At 42.5% G+C, this 22665-nt stretch overlaps 1 protein-coding gene across 6 annotated transcripts in view; it reads left to right on the forward strand.

Annotated features, from left to right (window-relative positions):
- Window positions 1-9988: 9988 nt before the first annotated feature.
- The window catches only part of Ints10 (integrator complex subunit 10), a 29729-nt gene continuing 17052 nt past the window's right edge, over window positions 9989-22665 (forward strand). For all 6 annotated transcript variants that reach the window (XM_059244344.1, XM_059244339.1, XM_059244343.1 and 3 more), the window contains exons 1-7: window positions 9989-10176; window positions 10604-10671; window positions 12411-12514; window positions 13171-13310; window positions 15086-15167; window positions 15635-15775; window positions 20185-20356. In XM_059244344.1, the coding sequence (XP_059100327.1) occupies window positions 10048-10176; window positions 10604-10671; window positions 12411-12514; window positions 13171-13310; window positions 15086-15167; window positions 15635-15775; window positions 20185-20356 (836 nt within the window). In that variant the 5' untranslated portion in view covers window positions 9989-10047. The remainder of the gene's footprint in view (window positions 10177-10603; window positions 10672-12410; window positions 12515-13170; window positions 13311-15085; window positions 15168-15634; window positions 15776-20184; window positions 20357-22665) is intronic.

Here is a 22665-nt window from a genome sequence, read left to right on the forward strand (position 1 = left end):
TTAGGGTGTTAAGGAAAGTGTGAGGCTAACCAGCAGGATCTGTCTGGATTAAGAATTGTGAAACTCATGCCTGGCGGCGATGGCGCACGCCTTTAATCCCACCACTCAGGAGGCAGCGCCAGGCCGATCTTTGTGAATTTGAGGCCAGCCTGGTCTACAGAGCGAGATCCAGGACAGGCACCCAAATTACACAGAGAAACCCTGTCTCGAAAAAAAAAAAATCTATAAGAATTGTGAAACTCTGGGGTTGCTTCAAAAGTTTGCACCTTCCAGGAGAGTGGCCAGTAAATTACAGCTTTTGATAAATTTCAGGCTAATGCTGTAGAGAAATTATGAAGAGTCCCACCCCAACCCCCAGCCCTATGGCAAGCAGCCATAGTGTCCTTAAAACAGTTTACAGGAGTCAGAGTGGGCAATAAAGACTTTGTTCTCCAAATGGCAGGTCTGAGCTCTGACCACTGTTGGGCACTCCACAGTAGGGCAGATAGAGGCTGGAAATAATGGTCGTGACTCTCACCACCATGGTTTCATTGTTTAATGCCCTTCTACCTTAGAGGACTCTAAGAAACTTTGAAAAGCACAATGGCGATGCACATAGATCAAGGCTCTGACTTTTATATGAGATTTCAAAAGTGGGCAACATTTGGTTGTACAGGATAGAATGAGTGTTCTCATTAGCCTAGCAGAGGGAGCTGACTCCATGACTTCACAGGCTGAAAGGATCCAAAGAAAATAGAAATGAGGAATGGAAAACAGATCACTCCTCTCAGTCACTCACCTTATAGAACAAAGGAGCTTTCTTATGTCACTTTTATGGTAATTGACCCTCTTACTGATTGATATTTCTCTTCTGTATTTTTGTTTTTGATTTTAGAGATCTTTAAATTTTTCATTAAAATATAGTTACATGATTTTTCCCTTTCCATTTCTTTCCTCCAATCCTCCTACCTTCTGCTATCTTGAATTCATAACCTCTTCTTCCTTCTTCCTCCTTCCTCCTCTTCTTTCTTCCTTCCTCCTCTCCTTCCTCCTCCTCCTTCCTCCTTCCTCCTTCCTCCTCCTTCCTCCTCCTCCTCCTTCCTCCTCCTCCTTCCTCCTCTCCTTCTTCCTCATCCTCCTTCCTCCTTCCTCCTTCCTCCTCCTTCCTCCTCCTTCCTCCTCCTCCTTCCTCCTCCTCCTTCCTCCTCCTCCTCCTCCTTCCTCCTCCTCCTCCTTCCTCCTCCTCCTTCCTCCTCCTCCTCCTTCCTCCTCTTCCTTCCTCCTCCTCCTCCTCCTTCCTCCTCCTCCTTCCTCCTCCTCCTTTCTCCTCCTCCTCCTTTCTCCTCCTCCTCCTCCTTCTCCTTCCTCCTCTTCCTTCCTCCTCCTCCTCCTTCCTCCTCCTCCTTCCTCCTCCTCCTTCCTCCTTCCTCCTCCTTCCTCCTCCTCCTTCCTCCTCCTCCACCTTCCTCCTCCTCCTTCCTCCTCCTCCTTCCTCCTCCTCCTTTCTCCTCCTCCTCCTTCCTCCTTCCTCCTCCTCCTTCCTCCTCCTTCCTCCTCCTCCTCCTTCCTCCTCCTCCTTCCTCCTCCTTCCTCCTCCTCCTTTCTCCTCCTTTCTCCTCCTCCTCCTCCTTCCTCCTCCTCCTCCTTCCTCCTCCTCCACCTTCCTCCTCCTCCACCTTCCTCCTCCTTCCTCCTCCTCCTCCTTCCTCCTCCTCCTCCTTTCTCCTCCTCCTCCTCCTCCTCCTCCTTCTTCTTCTCTCTCTCTCTCTCTCTCTCTCTCTCTCTCTCTCTCTCTCTCTCTCTCAACAGAGAAACAGAGCTCTAAATATACAAACACAAACTGCTGAGTCTATATAGTGTTGCTTGTCTGTATATGATTTCAGGGTAAACAGCGATAATCCCTAGGATAGACTATTTCTCTTTTTATCATTTCCTAGTTGCTGTAGCTCTTTGTCTAGGGAGGGGAATCATCCCACGTTAGCATGTCTGTTGGTGCTGTACTTGTTTGGGTCTAGTCTAGGCAGCTATACTGTTGAGGCATCATGGGTGAAGCTTCTCTGTCATTTCTAGAAGACAATCTCACAGCAGACTGCCTGGTTCTCTAGCTCTTAAAATCTTCCTCCACGTTTCCTGAGCTCTAGGTGCAGTGTTGTTTTGCAGATATATTAACTGTAGCCGGGCATCCCATTCTCGGCATTTTGACCAGTTGTAATCTGTAATGATCTGCTTCTATTGCTAAAAGAAGTTCCTCTGATGGGCCGTGAGAGTTACAGTTCTCTGTGGGTACGAGGGTAAGTATTTAGAAGGCAGCTAAGAACTATGGTGGTTTAGTAAAGTGGCTGTAGTAGGCTCTTCTCCGAGATCCTTGACATTATTAGCTCTGAGTAGTCTGGCTAGTTTCCTGTACCAGGCATGATTTTCCACCTGCTGAGAAAGCTGTAAGTCCAGTCACACAGCTGGTGGTTTCTACTGATATGGGTGCCACTCCTGTAACCTTAAGGCTATTGTGCCATGATGGTCATTGTTGTGGTTCATAGGTGTCACAGCTGGATAGGAATATCAGTCCTCCCTTAGAAGCTTGCATTGCACGTTCCTGTACTATGAAAGCTAGTCCACAGGGAGGAAGATTTCAGGTCAGATCCAGCTGCAGTCCTCTGGGTCCTGTGTCTGACATGCATGGTGTCTTCAGCAATAGAGACTTACCTTTAACCTCCAGGAGGCAACTAAGAGCAACAGCAATAGCCTATATTATTTTGAGAATCTCTCAGACTCCCCTGATTCCTAACATGAAAGTGCATTTCGCATGCCTAGTATTGGGGATTTTGTTAGTCTATGGCCTTGGTGGGAGCATTGTCTTAGTTAGGGTTTCTATTGCTGTGAAGAGACACCATGACCACAGCAACTCTTATAAAGGAAAACATTTAATTGGGGCTGGCTTACAGTTTCAGAGGTTTAGTCTATTGTTTTCATGGCAGTGTGCAGGTAGACATGGTGTTGGAGAAGGAGCTGAGAGTTCTATACCTTAATTCACGGGAAGCAGAAGCAACTGTGGGTCATACTGAGCGTAGCTTGAGTAAAGAGGACCTCAAAGCCCACCCCCACAGTGACACACTTTCTCCAACAAGGCCATACCTACTCCAGCAAAGCCATACCTCCTAACAGTGCCACTCCCTTTGGGGACCATTTTCTTTCAGACAACCACATCATCCCAGATGGAATAACTTCACTTAAACTATATATGAATATGTTACACATAGACTTTATATGTATTACATGTAATTTTAGGTACCTAAGTAATAATATGACTCTTCTACTGTTTGTTTTGTGTTGGAGTCCGTGGGAGACCAGCTCCAACCTGCTCTCACCTTTCTAAGCGTTCTTGGGGAGAGGAGAGAGGAATGGGGAAGCATTAGATAGAAATATAGGCGAGAAAAAGACAGAGACACAAGATAGCTTCTGGAGGGTCCTAGGTCAATACCCAGTCACCTCGAGTTTTATTCCAAAGGGCTCTTTATACAATGCCAAGAGGCAAGGCAAAAGACCTTCCCCTTTCAAGATTAAAGCACAATGTACAGCCAAATGTAGACTCTTCAAAACACCTGGTAACCATACGTGTGGCCAAATCATCCCACTATGCAGCCCTGCTGGGTAAAGCAAGCTCAGATTCTGACCTTGAAGAAGGTCTTACTAGGAAGCCTCTTTGGGCCTCCACAGAGAGAATGCATGGGAGAAGGGTGGAGTCTGAGGAGATGCTATGAGATGCAGAGTGAGCAGGATGTGAAGTAGATAGATGAGGTAAATGAGCCTCAGGCAGCATATAAATTAATAGAAATGGGTTAATTTAAGTTATAAGAGATAGCTAAAGACAAGACTAAGCTATTGGCAAAGCATTTATAATTAATATAAGTTGTTATCTGGGAGCTGGCTGGTGGGACAGCAAAGTCCACCTACATTCAGTCTTCTGCTTTAGTCCATTCTACAAAGTCCCAAGTTCTCCATCACTGAGTAATATTGGCCTGCAAAGCCATCACATAATTTGGTTGCTCCTGGCATCATTGGAGAAAAATAAGCAACATCCCTAGGACCATAAAGGTTCAGAAACACTGATACCCCAACAGACACAATACATCAGAGAGTAAACATGTTAATACAGTGAACTGTAGCTAACATCAGCTCAGTTATGGATGAAGGGTGCTAATAAAACTAAGTCAAGTCTGAAAAATATCCAAGTAAAGCAGAAAGGGTTTATGCATTATCTTAGTCAATATTCTAATGCTGTGAAGAGACACCATGACCACAGCAACTCTTAGAAAAAAATTAATTGGGACTGGTTTACAGTTTCAGGGGCTTAGTCTATATGGCAAGGAGCATGGTGACAGGCAGGCAGGCATGGTACTAGAGTCATAGTAGCTGAGAGTTCTACATCTGATCCACAGGCAGCAGGAATAGAGACTCTGGCCTTGGAATGGGCTTTTTGAAACCTCAAAGTCCACCCCCACTGACACACTTTCTCCAACAAGGCCACACCTCCTAATCCTTTCAAATAGTGCCACTCCTTGGTGACCAAGGATTCAAGTCTAAGAGCCTATGGGGGCCATTCTCTTTCAAACCACCACATTCCACTGCCTGGTCCTCATAGGCTTGTAGCCATATCTTAATTCAAAATGCATTTAGTCCAACTTCAAAAGGCACCATAGTCTATCACAATCTCAACACTGTTTGAAAGTCCAAAATTCAAACTCTCTTCCGAAACTTAAGGCAACCTCTTAACTATTATCGCTGTAAGATCAAAATCAAAAAGCAGATCACATACTTCCAACAAACAATGGCACAGAACATACTTTACCATTCCAAAAGGGAGGAAAGAGAGCATTCTGAGGAAATACTGGACTAAAGCAAGACTGAAAATCATCAAGTCAAACAAATTCTGCATCTCCATGTCTGACGGCAAAGAAGTCTTCAGATCTCCAACTCCTTTCAGCTTTGTTGACTGCAACACACTTCCCTCGCTCTCTTGGTCTGTTTCCACACAATTAGCAGCTCTCCTTGGCAGGTATCCCAGAACTCTGGAATCTCTAACATCTTGGTCTCCAATGAAATCCCAGCTTCACTTAACCATTCCACAAAATGGTCTCTCTGGGCCTCCATTCAGGGACACCCCTAATATATGTCTGGCCTCAGCAGCTTTCCTTCACCTCAGAGAGAGATTCTACAGACTCTCTCTTCTATACTTGACTCTAAAGCCAGAACCACATGGCCAAAGCTACCAAGGTCTTCTGCTTGTTGGTCCCTCTGTTCAAATAGATTTCAATAGCTTCCTGGTTTTGATGGTTTCCTTCACTGCTTATGCTTTTTTAAAATTCCATTTCACAAATTGGAAGCTCGGCTGGGTGGAGTCTTGTCCTGATCTAGAGAGCAATGAGCCTTATGCACACAGATAAGCACTGAAGAAGCCAGGAAAGTTAAACACACAGCTCACTTCTTCAAAGGAATGAGGTGGAAGCTGCTCTTCTGGAATGCTAGGAAGGATGTCATTTTACAACCTGGTGATCCTGTGCTGTCTGATCAGACAGGCTCTACCTTATCCCAGAATTTATTCTTTTACTTATCCAAGACCTTTTTCCCGAAATCTTGAGCATTGCTTTTAGACCATAAACCCAGTCTTATGAGAGAGGTCACTTGTACTTTATTACAGCCTAAGTGACTTCTATGTTATCTTAGGGCCAGACCAATCCTAACACCCATTATGTTTACCTCAGTCAAACTTCCTAGACCACTATCTCTGAGTTCTTGTGAAAGAAGCCAGATGTACTTTGTAAGGAATCTTTTTTTTTTTTTTCAGTTTTTTGAGACAGGGTTTCTCTGTGTAGCTTTGCGCCTTTCCTGGAACTCACTTGTTAGTCCAGGCTGGCCTTGAACTCACAGAGATCCACCTGGCTCTGCCTCCCGAGTGCTGGGATTAAAGGCGTGCGCCACCACCCGGCCTTGTAAGGAATCTTAATGTAAACATGCCTTGGATTGTTGTGCACTTGGGGCTGAGTTGTTATCTGAATACTTTTTTTCAAAATCATGCTGTGCTTAAATATGACTAAAGTAAAATGATCTGGGCCAGACTTAGAAGTTCTGGTCCAGCTCTGGCTACAATAAAATTGGGCTGAGTTGAGTTTCATTCTTTTCTCTTCATGGATTGTTCTTTCCCTGTGTGCTGTAAAGCCTGCAGGGGAATCACACTGTGAGGTCACCACTCCCTTTATTCCATTTAGCATCAGACTTTTCTTTAAACTTTTTATCTCTTTGAGCACTGGACTTTCTGATGCTCTTTTTCTCCTCAAACTGTGTATGTTGTATTTTTCCTTTCTCAGCTTGGTCCGTTTCACTATAGATCTGCATAAGATCTCTAATAACCACACAATAATAAGCTGTCTTGAACTCTCCTCTGCCAATGCCATTAATCCAAAATTATTCATTTTAGCCTCAGACAGCTTTTTCAGACAAGGGCAGAAAGCAGCCACATTCTTCACCAACAACAGTCTCTAGGCCACTTACTAATATTCTTCTCCTCTGAAACCTCTTGAGCTAGGCTGTCATAATCTACATCACTCTCCACACCACTGTCTTCCATGATCCTACTAGTATGGCCCATTGAGCCCTGCTTAAAGTGTCCAACTGCTTTTCTAGTCCTAAGTCCCTAAGTCCATATTCTACCAATAAGCAGCATGGTCAGGTCTGTCACAGCACTATCCTACTCCTGGTACCAACTTCTGCCTTAGACAGTGTTCTATTGCTTTATTAAAATCTTCGGTCATTTGACCAATGGAAAAATAGCTGGAGTATAAATCAGTTCTACTTTACTGAAATTCTGGCTTTGTTTTGCATTTGAGCCAAAGGGGGGAAAATAGTCTCTTTGTTCTACACTTTTTTAATTAGCACTCTAATTCACCATAAATTTTGACTACCTGTTTATAAATTATTCATTAGCAAGCCTGTATCTTTTCGTGATTCTATAAATAGTATTGACATAAAACAATAAAGGAACTTAAAAGAAAGTTTATTCAAAGCTTAATATGAATGAGGCATCTTTGGCCAGAAGCAAGGATTCACCTTGCTTTGAATGACATGTTCACTGTAGAGGAGGCTGTAGCTGGAGAGCTTCTCTCCAGGTCCCACCAAGCCCCCGCAGTGCCACAACCCATATATAAAATAATCACTCAGATGCTTATATTACTTATAATTGTATGGCCATGGTAGGCTTCTTGTTATCTACTTCTTTTATCTTGAATTAACCCATTTTTATTAATCTATAAGTTGCCATGTGGCTCGTGGCTTACTAGTACCTTACATCTGGCTTGTCATGGCAGCAGCTGGCAGTGTCTCTCTGCCTCAGCCTTCTTGTTCCCAGAATTCTCTTCTCTGCTTGTCCCGCCTATACTTCCTGCCTGGCTACTGGCCAATCAGCATTTTATTTATACAGAGCAATATACACACTTCCCCTTTTCTTTTTTTTTTCCAAAAATGAAGATTTTATCTTTCACATAGTAAATTTACATATAACAAAACAATTATCAAGCAAGAATTACAGTTACAATATCTAGTTTATTTATATTTGGCAAAATTAAAGAAGATACCCTATCTACCCTATATTTGTGAGTCTAAGGTTTCATATCTAACTTATCTTTTATCATAACTAAGGAAAATTATAACTATCTAGTCTTCAACTACATCAAAGACCTCAGAAGGATATAATATTACCTGAAAAATGGGAGAAGGACGCAAGCAACTTTCAGGAGTCTTGCCAGTGTAGACAGAGACAGCTGGCAGCCTGGACAGTCACCTAATGTTCCTTTGTAAAGTTGGGGCATCTGTCTTCAGCCCACAGGCCTAGAGTCTCTCAGTCACTTTTTTTTTTGTGTCCTGTAGAATGTCTTGCAGTTTTCTCTGTAAAGCAGGAACCTGAAGGACCATTTTGTCAAGCAAAGTTCAGTGGTCACCTTTCTATGGGTCCTGCATGTCCAGTCGATCAAGCAGTTCTGGCAAGAACAGTTTCTTGCCCAAATGGCAATTTTTGCCAAGCTGAAGATAAACTCCATATGGAGTGCCTTCAATGCCCATACTCCTCTCTGAAGTAGATCCGTGCTGCCAGAAGCAGACATGTCTCACTGTCCAGAAAGTCTAAATTTTTAAAATATTTTAAATGCCATATTCTGTAGGTCTTTGAAGTATTTGAAGATTACCTATCTATCTGAAATATATCTATGTATACCTAGAAGACTTAACTAACATGGCTACGAGTATGATTATCATAGATGATTAATTATTAATCTATTTTTTAATTATCCATTACAATTTTAAATGAGCTGTACAAACATAACACCTTAAACAAGAGTAGAAATATACACACAGTATAACAAAATTAACTTTAAGTTTGTATCAATAAACTAAAATCTATACCAATGTAAAACATTTCAAACAAATTATTGCTCTTTAAAATAGGTTCAGCAATTTACCCTTTTATCCCATCATATCTGTATCAGGAGGCACTTGAGCTTCTAGAATCGTAGAAGAAAAAAGGAGTCATAGCACAATGCATTTGCCAGCTACATTGTGAGGGTATCAGGTGCCTGGGCTACACTAAGGCTGGGTGTCCAGATGTTATATCATTCTTAGCTTTAAGATTGGTGGATCCTTGAGTCTTCGAGGCTTAGTGATCCCATCTGAAAAGATTATCTTCTAGAAGAATGTTAGGTCAGATATCAGTGCTGAGGCAGATGTCTATTAAAGGCCTCAAATAATTTTGGTTCTCAGCCTATGTTCCATCTCTCCACAATAATATTCTAATCATCCAAAGTTACGTTGTTTGCAGAATCTTTAACGTAAACAAAGTTTCATGCAAGAACTGCAGTTCACTCTTGTAATGTATATATTCATATTTACTTTAGATATCTGTATTTTTCACTTATATAAGTATATGCCAATTTCTTTTGTTTAAAAAAAGATGTCAGGACAGGCAGGCATCCAGCACTTGGGAGATGTAAGCTGAGGATCACGAGTTCAACGTCATCCTCACATACTTACAAAGTTCAAGGCCAGTTTGGGCTATGAAAGAATGTATCTCAGAGAAAAACAGAAAAGAAACTATTTAGTCACCTTTGAATCTTTTATCTCCTGGCTTTAAGTGGCAATTGGTGACAAGAGTTGATAGCTAATATAGATAGACAGACAGACAGAGATAGATTCCATACTAGATAGATAGATAGATAGATAGGTAGGTAGATAGGTAGGTAGGTAGATAGATAGATGATAGATAGATTAAATACTATGGCACTTAGATTGAAAACTAACACTGAAAACTCACTTTCGGGACACTCTTCCAATTCAGCAAATGATTATTACCTTGTCAACAGAACAGGAAGACAATTTTTTTCTTTGGCTCAAATGCAAAACAAAGCCAGAGTTTCGTTAAAGTGTCACCGATTTATAGTGCAGCTGTTTTTCCGTTGGTCAAATAACCAAAGATTTTAACACTGGCTGGGCGATTCGGACACATAGCTGAGTATTTTCTAAATGCTAATTGCTCAGTATTGGAGAAAAGTAATAGATGCGGGAGAAACAAACACAGAGCAGAGGCGGGAGCGGCTAGACACGCCTTTAGCAAAGCTCAAAATCAATAGGCAAGCCTGGGTCTTCACGTGTGCAGGCGTGAGGACATCCCGGCACCATACAGCCCAGCACTCCTGGGCGCTTTCTCTCCAACTGCACCCTAGCCCAGAGCACCAAACTTGTGGACACTCAGGGACCAGAGCCGGGCGTCTGCACGATCCGGCACCCGTAGAACCGCATTTAGGGTGCAAGGAGAACGCAAGAACCTGGAGCAAAGGATTGCGGGATCCGGCGCATGGGATAGCAATCCGAGGGATTGAAATCCACTTCTCCGCAGTTTGCAGAGGACTCCGCGGGGCCGCTGCGCCCTGTGGTTGGCTGGCCTCCGGACATGCGCAGTAGTCGCCCGCGGGGGGCGGGTGTTGGCGGCTTTGGGAGTCCCCCTGCCGGAAGGGCTAGTGACCGAGGGGCATGTCGGCCCAGGGCGACTGTGAGTTCCTGGTGCAGCGAGCCCGGGAGCTCGTGCCCCAGGACCTTTGGGCAGCCAAGGCGTGGCTTATCACGGCCCGCAGCCTCTACCCGGCCGACTTCAACATCCAGGTGAGTCAGACCCGGCGCGTCCCCACGCGCGGAAGGGAGCGTTTAGCTGAGCAGGGTGGCCCTGGGCGCAGTGCACGGCCGCTCCTCCGTCCCCACGCCGCTCCTACACTGCTCCACATTGCACAGTTGACCATCCTTCTCCCTAGCGCCTGCAAAGGCGGAGACCACACAGGAGATTGGGGCCCAGGCCCCACTACTCATTCATTGATCGTGGTGGTAGCTACCCGTTCAGTGCCTGCTGCTCTGAAGCGTTATCCCAGCTGATCCCAGAAGCCCCGCGCATGGAGGGAGCCCAGAGTCCCAGTCCTGAGCTGGGGGGTTTGGGGGTGTTTTGAATGAAGGCCCGGCTCTGAGCGGTGCTGCAGGTGGGCTGGAGCTGGATCCGCTACCACGGTGGAAGGTGGTGACCCTGTCTGCCTTGTTTCAGTATGAGATGTACACCATCGAACGGAATGCAGAGAGGACTGCCACTGCGGGGAGGTTGCTGTATGACATGTGAGTTAACTGTTTGGGGATCCTTCCAGGACCTTTTGTCGACATCCTAACGGGGCTCGTCAGATATCAACAATTGATAGGAGTTGGGACTCTGCATCCCTGGTACCCAGAACTCTTAATTGCCAACACACCTTCTGCAGAGACGACTTATTCTTGAATCCCAAAATTTGTATCCCGTGGTTTATTTAAGAAACATACGTTCACTACAAGCATTCGGATAGTAATTGATAGAATGAAATGTGCAACCCCTTCTGAACCAGGTTTAAGTTTTGTGTGTATCTGTGCATCTCTGTGTAAACACGTCAGTACATTGGGGAGCTGACAGAAGTGAGGGCATTCTGCTCTTACTCTGTTTTTTGTTTTTTGAGACAGTGTTTCTCTGTGTTGTTTTGGTGCCTGTCCTGGATCTCACTTTGTGGACCAGGCTGGCCTCGAACTCACAGAGATCCACCTGGCTCTGCCTCCCAAGCGCTGGGATTAAAGGCATGCGCCACCACCGCCCGGCTCTGCTCTTACTCTGAAACCTGCTTTCATCACCCACTGGGATGGACCCCTCCATGTCTACTTTATGGAGATGGATGTCGTTCTTCATTCCCATGTAATACTTGTCAGCCTCCCCTTTCTTGGTGCAAATTTAATTTCCAGTTATTTTAAATTATGTTTGGAATGTCAGTAATTCTGTATCCATATTTCGATGTCTCTGATTTGTAGCTAAAGGGTATGTGCATTTCATCGTCTATCAAATTATTCTCTAAAAGGGATATCCTAAATATCCATTTCCATAAATGATGTATAAGAATGCCAGTTTTCCACCAACCTTTATATGAACATCTCTGTCTCCTTTCTTTTCTTTCTCCCCCCCCCCTTTTTTTTTTTTTTTTTCTTTCTTTCTCTTGAGACAGAGGATTCTCACTTTATTGGCCAGGATGGATTTGAACCCAAATGACTCACATGCTCCTCCTGTCTTAGATTCCTTTGTAGCTGGGACACAGGCTATACCACCACACCTGGCCTGTGTGGGAAAAATCATATCTTGCTGTATTGTTTCTTAAGTTTGTGCCCCTGATATTACCAACGATGTTGAGTATCACTGCAACTGTACTCCTTGGTTATGTGTGGTCTGTGATTTGCCTTTGTCTTTTTTTTTTTTTTTTTTTTTGGATAGAGTATTACTTATATCACTAACTTTTTCCATTGCTGTTACTGATAGAAAGCAACTTAGAAAGGAAGAGTGTATTCTTTCTCGGGGTTTGAGGATACAGTCCATCTTGGTGGGGAAAGCTTGGCAACAGGAGCTGGGTGGCCGGTCACAATGTGCATGCAAAAGATGAACAATGGTTCTCAGCTTGCTTTGTTTTCTCAAGATTTTTGTTTCTCATCCAGATTGCTGAGGATGACCTTGAACTTCTGATCCTCTTGCCTTTACCTCCCAAATTATAAGCATTCACTACCACATCTGGTTTATGGGGGACAGGGATGGAACCCAGGGCTTTGTGTGTGATAAGCAAGCACTCTACAAACAACTGAGCTACATCCCCAGCCCCTCATTTATAAAAAGATGTAAAGACTTTTATGCGTATTCTCAATTATTTTCACTAATAGATTATTTTTGTGTATTTACTTCGGTTTATTCTGATGTATATAAACATTCACCCAAAGAAAAGTGGTTTTCTCTAAATGCTAGTACTCTTATTTTTTTGATCTGACATCTTACTTTAATGCATTCATTTTAAAAATAGGTTTGTGAATTTCCCAGACCAGCCGGTGGTGTGGAGAGAAATCAGTATCATAACATCAGCACTGAGGAATGATTCACAGGATAAACAAACCCAATTTTTAAGGAGTGAGTATAGTAACAGTTGAATAGTTTATAAATGACCACTTCTGGAATGTCCTATCTGTCATAGACATCTCAGTCACACCTGTCATAGTGGTACCCACATTATGTTTTATTCTAGGCAATGAAAGTCCACAGTGATGTCACTTGGTCCCTTCAGAATTTACTTAGAACACTCTAAGTGTCCCTATGGGATGGCATTCTGTCATTGGGAGATTGCATTTTGGATACATTTTACAATAACCAGAAAGCATGTATAGATAAACCAGATCTTCACAAATAGGAGAAAAACTTCAAACTTCTATGTTGGTTACTATAGCCAGTCAAAGACTTATAATTCTAGATAGTTAACAAGCAAATGGTTTTGGTTATTTCAACTTAAGCAAGCTCATGCCTTTATCTTAGTGTACCTAGCTCTGTGGTGATAAATCACATGGGTCATTGCTGCCCTCTGGATCATCAGGCCTCCAAAATGTTTCATGATTATTCAGCAAACAGTTAGTGCAAATGCTGTGGAGTTCAGAAGTCTGCTAGTGTGCAGGTGAATTCTGAGTGTTTACAGTTTTATGAATGGAAAATACCTTACTTACTACTTTCAGGTCAACATTTTCTTCGTGGGGGGAGAAAAAAAAACAACTTTACAGGTGAAATGTTGTTTCCAGGCTTATTTGAAACTCTTCCGGGTCGGGTCCAGTGTGAAATGTTACTGAAGGTGACGGAACAATGCTTCAACACGTTGGAACGATCAGAGATGTTGCTGTTGCTTCTGAGGCGCTTCCCTGAGACAGTGGTGCAGCATGGGGTAGGGCTGCCGCTTCCCCTTTCTTTAAGAAAAGACTGCAGTTGCTTATCAGTTGATGCCTTGGCATTGATTATACATCTCTAGGAGCTGTCGTCTTATCAACCTAAGGTTATAGCCCCCCAAATTTTGACAGTGGTGTTCAGTAGAAAGTCGCTTATTTCCATTGTGTTTTTGACAGTGTGTTTAAGTGAGAGTCAGGGGGCTGGCCAGATGGCTCAGTACGTAAAAGTGCTTGCTGCCAAGCCAGACAACCTGAATCCCATCCCTAGGTCCCACGTGATGGAAGAAGGAAACGGATTACAGCAACTTGTCCTCTGACCTCCACTTGAGTGCTGAGCATATTCTTCTCCCCCATAAATAAATAAATGGAAAACAAAGCAACTAAGAGTCATAGTGTATGGTCTTAACAGATAGATTTTCAATCGTTCTGCCCTGCACACCCTGTTGTCCCATCTCTGAATCTGTGAGGACTAGTGAGTGCTGTGGGCGGGTGTTGGTGGGTTGGTGTCAGGTACCCTAGAGAAACTGAGTTCTAACTGTTTAGTAACCTGCTGTAGCCAGTGGGTAGTCGTGATTCGAATGACTGGTTCTTTTTATTGCTTACCTTTTCCATGTCATCTTTCTGGTGTCTGGCCTAGTTAACTTTTTTCATACTTCCTTGTATTAGTTTTCTATGCCTGTCATTACAGAGCACCAGAAGTGGGATGTTTTCTCACAGTTCTAAACGAAGGTGTGGGCATTCCCCCCAGAGGCTCTAGGACACCTTCCAGTGGGTATCACTCCACTGCTTCACTCCAGGTCTTAGCTCTGTTGTCACAGGGTCCTTTCCTCTGCATCTCCGTCTTTACTTCACATTCTTTACGATGCCAGTCACGGCATCTGGCCTACTCTAAAATGACCTCATTTTAACTCATTTTATCTATGTAGATAGACAGTGCTCTTGTTTAAAGGAGAGCTGTGCAGTCATGCAGCCCTTAAACAGATTTTGTCAATAATGGACTGTGTACATGATAGTGGTCCCATGAGGGCATACTGTCCAGTGACAACATGGCCATCTTGGTTTGTGATACTTACTCTGTGATACTTAGAACAGATGCATTCCCTGTTGTGAGCCGTGCATGCCTGCGTACAGACACATTCTGAGGTCTTCAGTGGATATGAATTTGGGGGACACAATTCAGACCTTACATTCTTTGATTGTTGCAGTGGCTTTTAACTTTGTGTGTCCTGTGATCTTTTATGCTGTTCTAACGAGACTACAGTGTTGCAAAGAGAGTAAAATAAATGTGTGGGTGGATTTTGTTAAGAGACCTTTTGCTGTGCCAGGACACCAGTGAGGGAAGGTGGCCTTAAAACTCAGACATTATTGTCCAGTGCTTCCCAAACTGTGTGATTATCTACTGGGGACTCTGGAGAGTTAGTGTTGTCCTTCTTGTGTATCTTGACAGAGTGTAAAGTTGGTTTCCAGTTTCTTGAAAATCTCTTCAACGATCATTGTTTGTGCTGTCCCTCCACTGCCGTGCTGGGGTTTCTGTAGACATTTTGTTAGTCCTTTAACTGTGCTAGTTTAGAGGAGAATGAGACCAGAGTGGACAGGTAGTCAGGGAACTTGATCTTCTGGGCAACGTTGCTGATGTACTCTGATGTTTCTAGTCTTTAAAGTAGAATGGTTTGTTTCTTTGAGAAATCTGTGTGACAAATAAGGGACCACTGTTTCTTCCTGTGACTCTGACGTCTCACACTGTGCACAGTAAGTGATTTTTGTTTTTAAACAGGTTGGCCTTGGGGAGGCACTGCTAGAAGCTGAGACCATTGAAGAGCAGGAGTCTCCAGTTAACTGCTTTCGAAAGCTATTTGGTAAGAAACACTGCATTTCGTATTATTTCTTTGGGATAAGGAGAGTATCTGGGATTGTCATTTCAGGGGTAAGGTCACTTGTACAAAGCAAAGGAACTCTTTGTATTATGAAATTTAATCTTGATTTTACCTACAAAGAATTTTTAAAAAAAACTCTTAAATTATGTGTTATTTAACATTTGATACCTCCGATACAATGTGTATAGTATGTGTGTGCACATGAATTGTAGTCATGGACACTCCAGCCTCCTCCCAGGGCCAGCAGATCTCTAGCCATGGTGTCAGATCCGCAGGCATGTTTCCTCTCTGCCTCCCTCCACTGATTGTATAGCTGGTTTAAGGAGTTGTGCCAGAGCGACTCCCCCCTATATATTTTAGATGCCACATTCAGTGAACTGGAAGATGAATTAGTTTCTGTCAGAGCCCTCATACAGACACCTGAACAGTTTGTTTTCTCCTTTCAACAGTTTGTGATGTCCTTCCCCTAATAATTAACAACCATGATGTTCGATTGCCTGCCAACTTGTTGTATAAATACTTGAACAAAGCAGCTGAATTTTACATCAACTATGTCACTCGGTCCACACAGTTGGAAAACCAGCATCAAGGTAAGTGGGAGCATCCCACACCTGCTCAGGCTGGATTTGCTGAAGTCATTCTGAAGTCGCTTGTTACATTGACTGTCCCTCTCTGAATGTGTGCTAGTTTGATAGTTTTCCCAAAAGATGCCTCTAGAAAGAAAAAAAAAGTATGTAATTAAGAGGTGAGGTTTTTCTGAAATCAATTCTACCCCTTGATTAAAATAGTCCAGTTCCTAAACATCAGACAGGTACCTTGAACAACACACAGGTGCCATAGTTCAGACGCCACTTTGACCAGCCACCAATCATGGATCCCTGAGCAAAGCAAGCACAGTCATCTCACACGTGTGCTGTTAGCAGTTTTACTGTATGAACATCATAGGTATACCAAGCTAGATGGTGTCTCCCACTCATTAAGTCTATATGGTACAGCCTAGTGCCTGTAGATGTAGCAGACTTCCTTGGCCCACCATCCCCCAGATCATGACACAGAGACTTGTTTTTAATTATGAAAGCGCAGTCTTAGCTTAGGCTTGTTTTTAACTAGCTCTCACAACTTAACCCATTTCTATTCCTCCATGTGCTTCCCTATGGCTCGTGCCTGTTACCTCTCCTCCTGCATGTCCTGCTTCCTCTTCGTCTTCTCTGGTGTCTCTTCAGTGCCTAGATTCATCTCTTCTTTTCTTTCTGTTTGGAAATCCCACCTAACCTCTTCCTCCCTGACTATTGGCCATTCAGCTCTTCATTCTGACTGCAGAAGGCACCTTGGCAGAGACACATCTTCACAGTGTAAAGGAATAATCCACAACATTTTCCCCCTTTTTGTCTAAATGAAAGAAAAGGTTTTAACTCTTAACACAGTAAAACTGTATACAATAAGAACAATTATCAGATATTGACCAAATAAAAAGGGAAGGTTATAACTTTAACAAAGTAAAACCATATACAGTGAGAACAATTTTTAAGTAAAAATTACATTTACATTTCCAGTCCATATGTATTTGGAAAATTTGGAGAAATATCACTTTAGACCTTAAAACATTTTCTTAGGTAAACAACTTAAGCTTTTATGTCTCTCAACATTTTACATTTTACATCTCTTTTGTAAGTTTCTTTTTTGAATTTGGTAACAAAACTGTAGCTGTAACTATTGCACCTTCAACTCTGTCAGAGACCCGAGAAGGATATATTACCTGAGTAAACAGGAAGTGCAGAGCAAACAACTTCCAAAACTAAGAAATGACAGCGGCATCTGGCTGCCTGGACAGTTTTCCCAAGGTTTCTTCTGTAACATTGGGGCATCCATCTTTGGCCTATAGGCCTAAAATATATGACAGACTTTTCTATGAAGTAGGAATTTTGAAGGACTGTCCTACCTTGTATTGACAAAGTTTGCCAGTCACTTTCTTTTGTGTCCTGCTTGTCTAGTTTGGACAGCATTCTGTGAGCAGTTGAGGCAAGGACAGTTTCTTTGCCTAGTGGCTAACCTTGCCACAAATGAAGGCAAACTCTATATGGAGTTTCTTCAATGCCTATCATCCTTTTATGAAGTAGATTGGTGCTGCCAGGGGCAGACATGTCTCATTGTCATGAAAAGCCTTGGGTTATTAAGACATTTTAAATGCCACATTCTGTAGGTCTTTGAAGTGTTTGAAGACCATCTGTCTATTTAAAATATATCTCTGTTTGACCTTGAAAACATACCTAACATGACTATAAGTTTGATTGTTATAGATGACTAACTATTAACCTGTATTTCTTTATTATCCTAAATAGCTTTTAAGGACTAAAACCTTGTATTGCCTTTTTAAATGAATTGCATAGGTACAATACCTTAAGCAAGAATAGAAACATATATACAGTATAACAAAAATAAACTTAAATTTGTATCAATATACAAAAATCCATACCAGTGTAAAATATTTGAGACTAGTGGTTGTTCAAAAGTAGACTCAACAATCTACCCTTTTATCCCATCACTTCTATATTGTATCCCCCTTTTTCTCTTCAGAAAGAGATCCCTGAATCTAATCTCCTTTCTCCTTTGTTTAGCTTTCTCCCTGACCATGACCAGTAACAATTTATAACCAACCCCCCTAAATGATGAGCAACATCCATAACCCACCGAACTACTACCCACCCCACCTGTTGGGAATGTGGGCATCGTGTTCTCTAGACTGCTTCCTGTTGTCTGGAGGTGATGGCATCTTTAGGGAACCCTGAGAAAACTGAGATAATGGTCGAGTCCTGGGAAAACTAGCCATAACATTTGTTGTGCAGTCTCTTTGTAATGGGAAAGTGTAAGGCTTATCTGTGGTCCCAGCTAGAATAGTCAGTGAGGCTGGACCATCTTGGCTAACTGCCTTGAAGCTGTTCTGGATGTAGAACTCTGAGGAAACTGCAACAGAGGTGCTCTGAGAGACTAGATCACCTAGGCCACCCATTTTCATTGGTGTCTCATCCCCTTGCTCCGGAAACCACGCACTTTCAAAGGCAACATACATATCTGCATTAACACAAGTATGGACTATGTGTTGTACACAAGCCAGGCAAAGATGAGTTTTTTGTTTTATGTTTGAGCAGGTAAAATATATGTCACCTGTCTTGTAGGATTTTTTTAGGTTTTTTTTTTTATGTCTGTAGTCAGGAGTTTTAGGGGTCTCCCCTGATCAACTCCATTCAGCAGTCTCTTTACAATCCCATGTCTCTCAGCAGCTGTTGTTCTTCGCTCATCGGCAATCAAAAATTCCAAGTCAACAGGACACCATATAGGATCCAAACTCCCTGTGTATTTTCCGTCTTTACATTTAATATAAAAGGCTTATCCTTTTATATTATTTTATTTTCTCCTTAAAGACTGATTATTTATCAACTTTTTTTTCTATGACTGTCTATACCCATTTTCTTTTCTTTCCCAAGCCTGCACACATACTTTAAATCCACTGTAACCTGTTTAGAGTTTTGTTTTGTTTTGTTTTTCCACCTGGATCTGATCTGTCTTTACTGAGCACCTGCAGCATTCTCTGACCACTCAAGACAAATCTTAAACTGCCATGTCAGCTGCAGCATGGGTCAGCTTAGCGCATTGCGCTTTAGCTGGCTCCAGCCCGCAGGCAGCAGCCTGTAGCCAGAAGACTGCAGGACTAGGAAGCTACATTTGGCTCCTTGTCCAGAACTTCTCTTAGATTTCTCAGGTCCTGTATTTGGATATTCGAGCCCCCACGTTGGACGCCATGTTGACATATTTTTCTTTGGGCCGCCAGCTCACACACACAAAAATAACACAGAGACTTATTAATAATTATATATAATAAACATATATAATAATGGCCTATAGTTTAGGCTTGCACTAGCTCTGATAACTTAAATTAACCCATTTATATTAATCTACGTTTTGCCTCATAGCTTTTTACCTCTTTTCCATCATGTTTCCTCTCTGTGTTGATTCATCTCCTCTTTTCTCTCTGCCTGAAAGCCCTGCCTAACCTCTCCCTGCCTAGCTATTGGCCATTCAGTTCTTTATTAAACCAATTAGAAGGTGCCTTGGCAAGGACACACCTTCACAATGTGAAGGAATATTCTGCAACACATGGGGTACAAAGGCGCTTGGCTTCTTCCGGGTATTAGCTTGTCATAGTCAGTGGAAATCCTGCTTCATATTATTGTGACTTGCAACATAAATGTACCGTGATCTGCTCCTAAACTGTCCTCCACCCCCAGGTCCTGTCCTCCTGAGTCTTTAGCCCCCAGCAACACTACCAGATCCTGCCTGAAGGGCCTGCCTGAGGTGCCTGGGGAACTGTTACCTTCCCAGGACTGTGCTTTTGGTGCTTTGCTGGGTTATTTTTTTTTTTTAATCCCTGATTTACCTCAAGCATTCATCACACTCCACTCTAATGAGGACCTCTGGGTGTTGGTGTCTGTTTCTAGACTTTGTGGGGTGTCATTGAGGCTTCTGTGGCCTTCACTGTGAACTGTCCTGGGGTTCTTCTGCAGCTTTATCTTTTCTGTAGCTCTTTACTCCTGGGTGATAGGAGCTTTGCAGTTCCCTCGTAACCTTATAGGCTCCAGTTGTATAAGCAATGGCATCATTGAGGGGCCCCTTTCAGGGCACTGTGGGACTGTGTGCCAGGGTCGGTACATATCCTTGTGAGTGAGGATTTAGATGTTTGTCTCCTCTATCTAGTGCTACATAATTAAGTAGTAAAAAATGTAGCTTGCAGGGTTTTTTTTTGTTGTTGTTGTTGTTGTTGTTGTTGTTGTTGTTTGTTTTGTTTGTTTTGTTTTTTTATTCCTTTGAGCTTTTTTTTTTCTATAGTGATGTTCTAGGGTCAGTACTTTTGTCTTTTGAATGAAGAGTCAGATTTTTTTCTCTGACAAGTACCATATAAATAAGTAATGATATTAATTGTAGGTTACTTTTTCTCACATCTCAGGTGCACAAGATACATCTGATTTAATGTCGCCCAGCAAACGTAGCTCTCAGAAGTACATAATAGAAGGACTGACTGAGAAATCATCCCAGATTGTAGACCCTTGGGAGAGGTTGTTTAAGATTCTGAATGTTGTTGGAATGAGATGCGAATGGCAGATGGATAAAGGGAGACGGTAATGAATAGTTTATTTCCAGAATTGCTTATTAAATCTTTGGTTGTATCATCTCAGAATCCTTGTAGAAAACAGAACCATTTTTTTAAAAAATCAGTATCATGTATAGATACACTTCTTTGGGGGTGGGGATTTTGCAATAGTCACAATTTATGCGAGGGAAGAGGGTACTTCTTCATCTTATCCAAAGATTCCTGACTGAAGGGTAAACTCCTAAAATGGTATTGAGTGGCGCTGGGGAGATTCCTCAATGGATAAGGGTTTGCTGTACAAGTTTGAGGAAGAGGACTAAAGCTGGGCAGTCGTGCCAGCTGCCTGTAATCCCAGCACTCAGCAGGCAGAGAAGCTGGCCATCTAGACAAGCTTGAATCGGCTTGTTCTGGATTCAGTGAGAGAGAGAGAGCTCTTTTCTTAATAAATAATGTGGAAAGCGATCAAGAAAGACTTCCGGCATCGACTTCACATGTACATGCACGTACATGACTCCAGTACCACCATATAGTGTGCCACACACAAATGTGCATATCACAACACACACACACACACACACACACACACACACACACACGCACATTAAAAACAGTACGACAGTGCTGAGTGCGGTGGTACACACTACACACGTTTAATCCCAGCATGGGGGAAGCAGAGGCAGGTGGATCTTTTGAGTTTGAGGCCAGCCTGGTCTTCAGAGCAAGTTTCAGGATAGCCAGGGCTTTACAGAGAAACCTGGTCTCAAAAAACAAAAAAAGTGAAAAAGAAATACATTTACAAAGAGATGATGTTCAGATCTTGACCCTGTCTTATTCACACAGAGAAAAGAGAAATTGACTTGGCATGCTCCTGTCGTTAGGTTGTCTGTGTTCTCAGCTCCTGGTCAGAAGGGGAAGTTTACCAGTCATGCAAACAATAACCAATAACTTAATGTGAATAAACATGTCTCAGAAGAACTTAAATGACTTACCCAATGATGAAAAGATGAGAAGTAATAAATCCTTGGGGTGGAAAAAGCTAACACTGAACTGTTGAAAGGGATGTAAATTAGTGCAGCTATTATGCAAAGCAGTGTGCAAGGTCCACAAAATCGACAGTAGCTCTACGTTATAAGCCAGCTGTCGTTTCCAAGGGGAATTAGCATATCAAAGAGACATCTGTATATTTATGTTCATTAACTGTTTGCAGTAGCTGTGATATGGAATCAATCTAGATGCCCATGAATGGATAAAGAAAATGTGAGTGTGATATAGATATATTACAATATTATTCAGCTATAAAGCATCACATTACATCATTTTTGGCAAAATGGATGGGCTTAGATGACATAAGTGAAGTAAGTCAGACACAGACAAATTCGCCATGATCCCTCTCACGGACATTAATAAATGCCATTTGGAATGTAGAATGGTGATTGTATGAGCCTGTGAATGGTGGTGGGGAGGGAAGTTGTGAAACATTAGCTAACACTATCCACATAACTGTTACAGAGAAATAACTTCTGGTGTTCTACAGAATAGAAGGTGCATGGTGACCCCATAGTTACCTGTGTGTGGTGCTGAGGATTGAACCCAGCTTCTGCTTATATTGGGCCGGGTCTCCACTGCTGAACCACAGCCACAGCCCTATAATAGCTTATTATACATTTAACTTACATAATTTGAATAGAGGAGCTTGAAGTTTCCAACGTAATGGTATGGAGGCAGAAACTTAATTACCCGAGGGCCAGGCCTGGTGGCACTCGCCTTTAGTCCTAGCACTCAGGAGGCAGAACAGGTAGATCTCTGTGAGTTTGAGGCCAAGTTGGTCTACATAGTGTGTTCCAGACCAGGACTATAATAGTAAACTCTGTCTCAAAAAGAAACTTAATCACCCTGATTTGATCTGCATATGGTACACATATATTAAAATGTTACACTAGGCATTTGTGAATATATATAATTTTTTAATGTTTATGGAGATAGTAATGTTAATTACCCTGATTTGATCATATACTGTATTAGATTATCACAGTGCATTGTATGAATTTGTACAGTTAAAATAATTTATTAAGGGGCTGAAGAGATACCCCAGCAGTTAAGAGTACTGGCTGATCTTCCAGAGGACCCAGTTCAATTCCCAGCACCCACATGGCAGCTCACAACTGTCTATAATGCCAGCGCCAGGGGATCTGACACCTTCACACAGACATACATGCAGGCCAAACACCAATGTACATAAAATGATTTTTAAAGCTTCATTTTACTTTAAACCACAGAAGTTTATCTACCCAGACACCTGCAGCTGCCTCTGGTAAGTGCACGCTTCTCCCAGACCTT

The sequence above is a fragment of the Peromyscus eremicus genome, chromosome 17, assembly GCF_949786415.1.
Source record: "Peromyscus eremicus chromosome 17, PerEre_H2_v1, whole genome shotgun sequence".
Lineage (NCBI taxonomy): Eukaryota > Metazoa > Chordata > Mammalia > Rodentia > Cricetidae > Peromyscus > Peromyscus eremicus.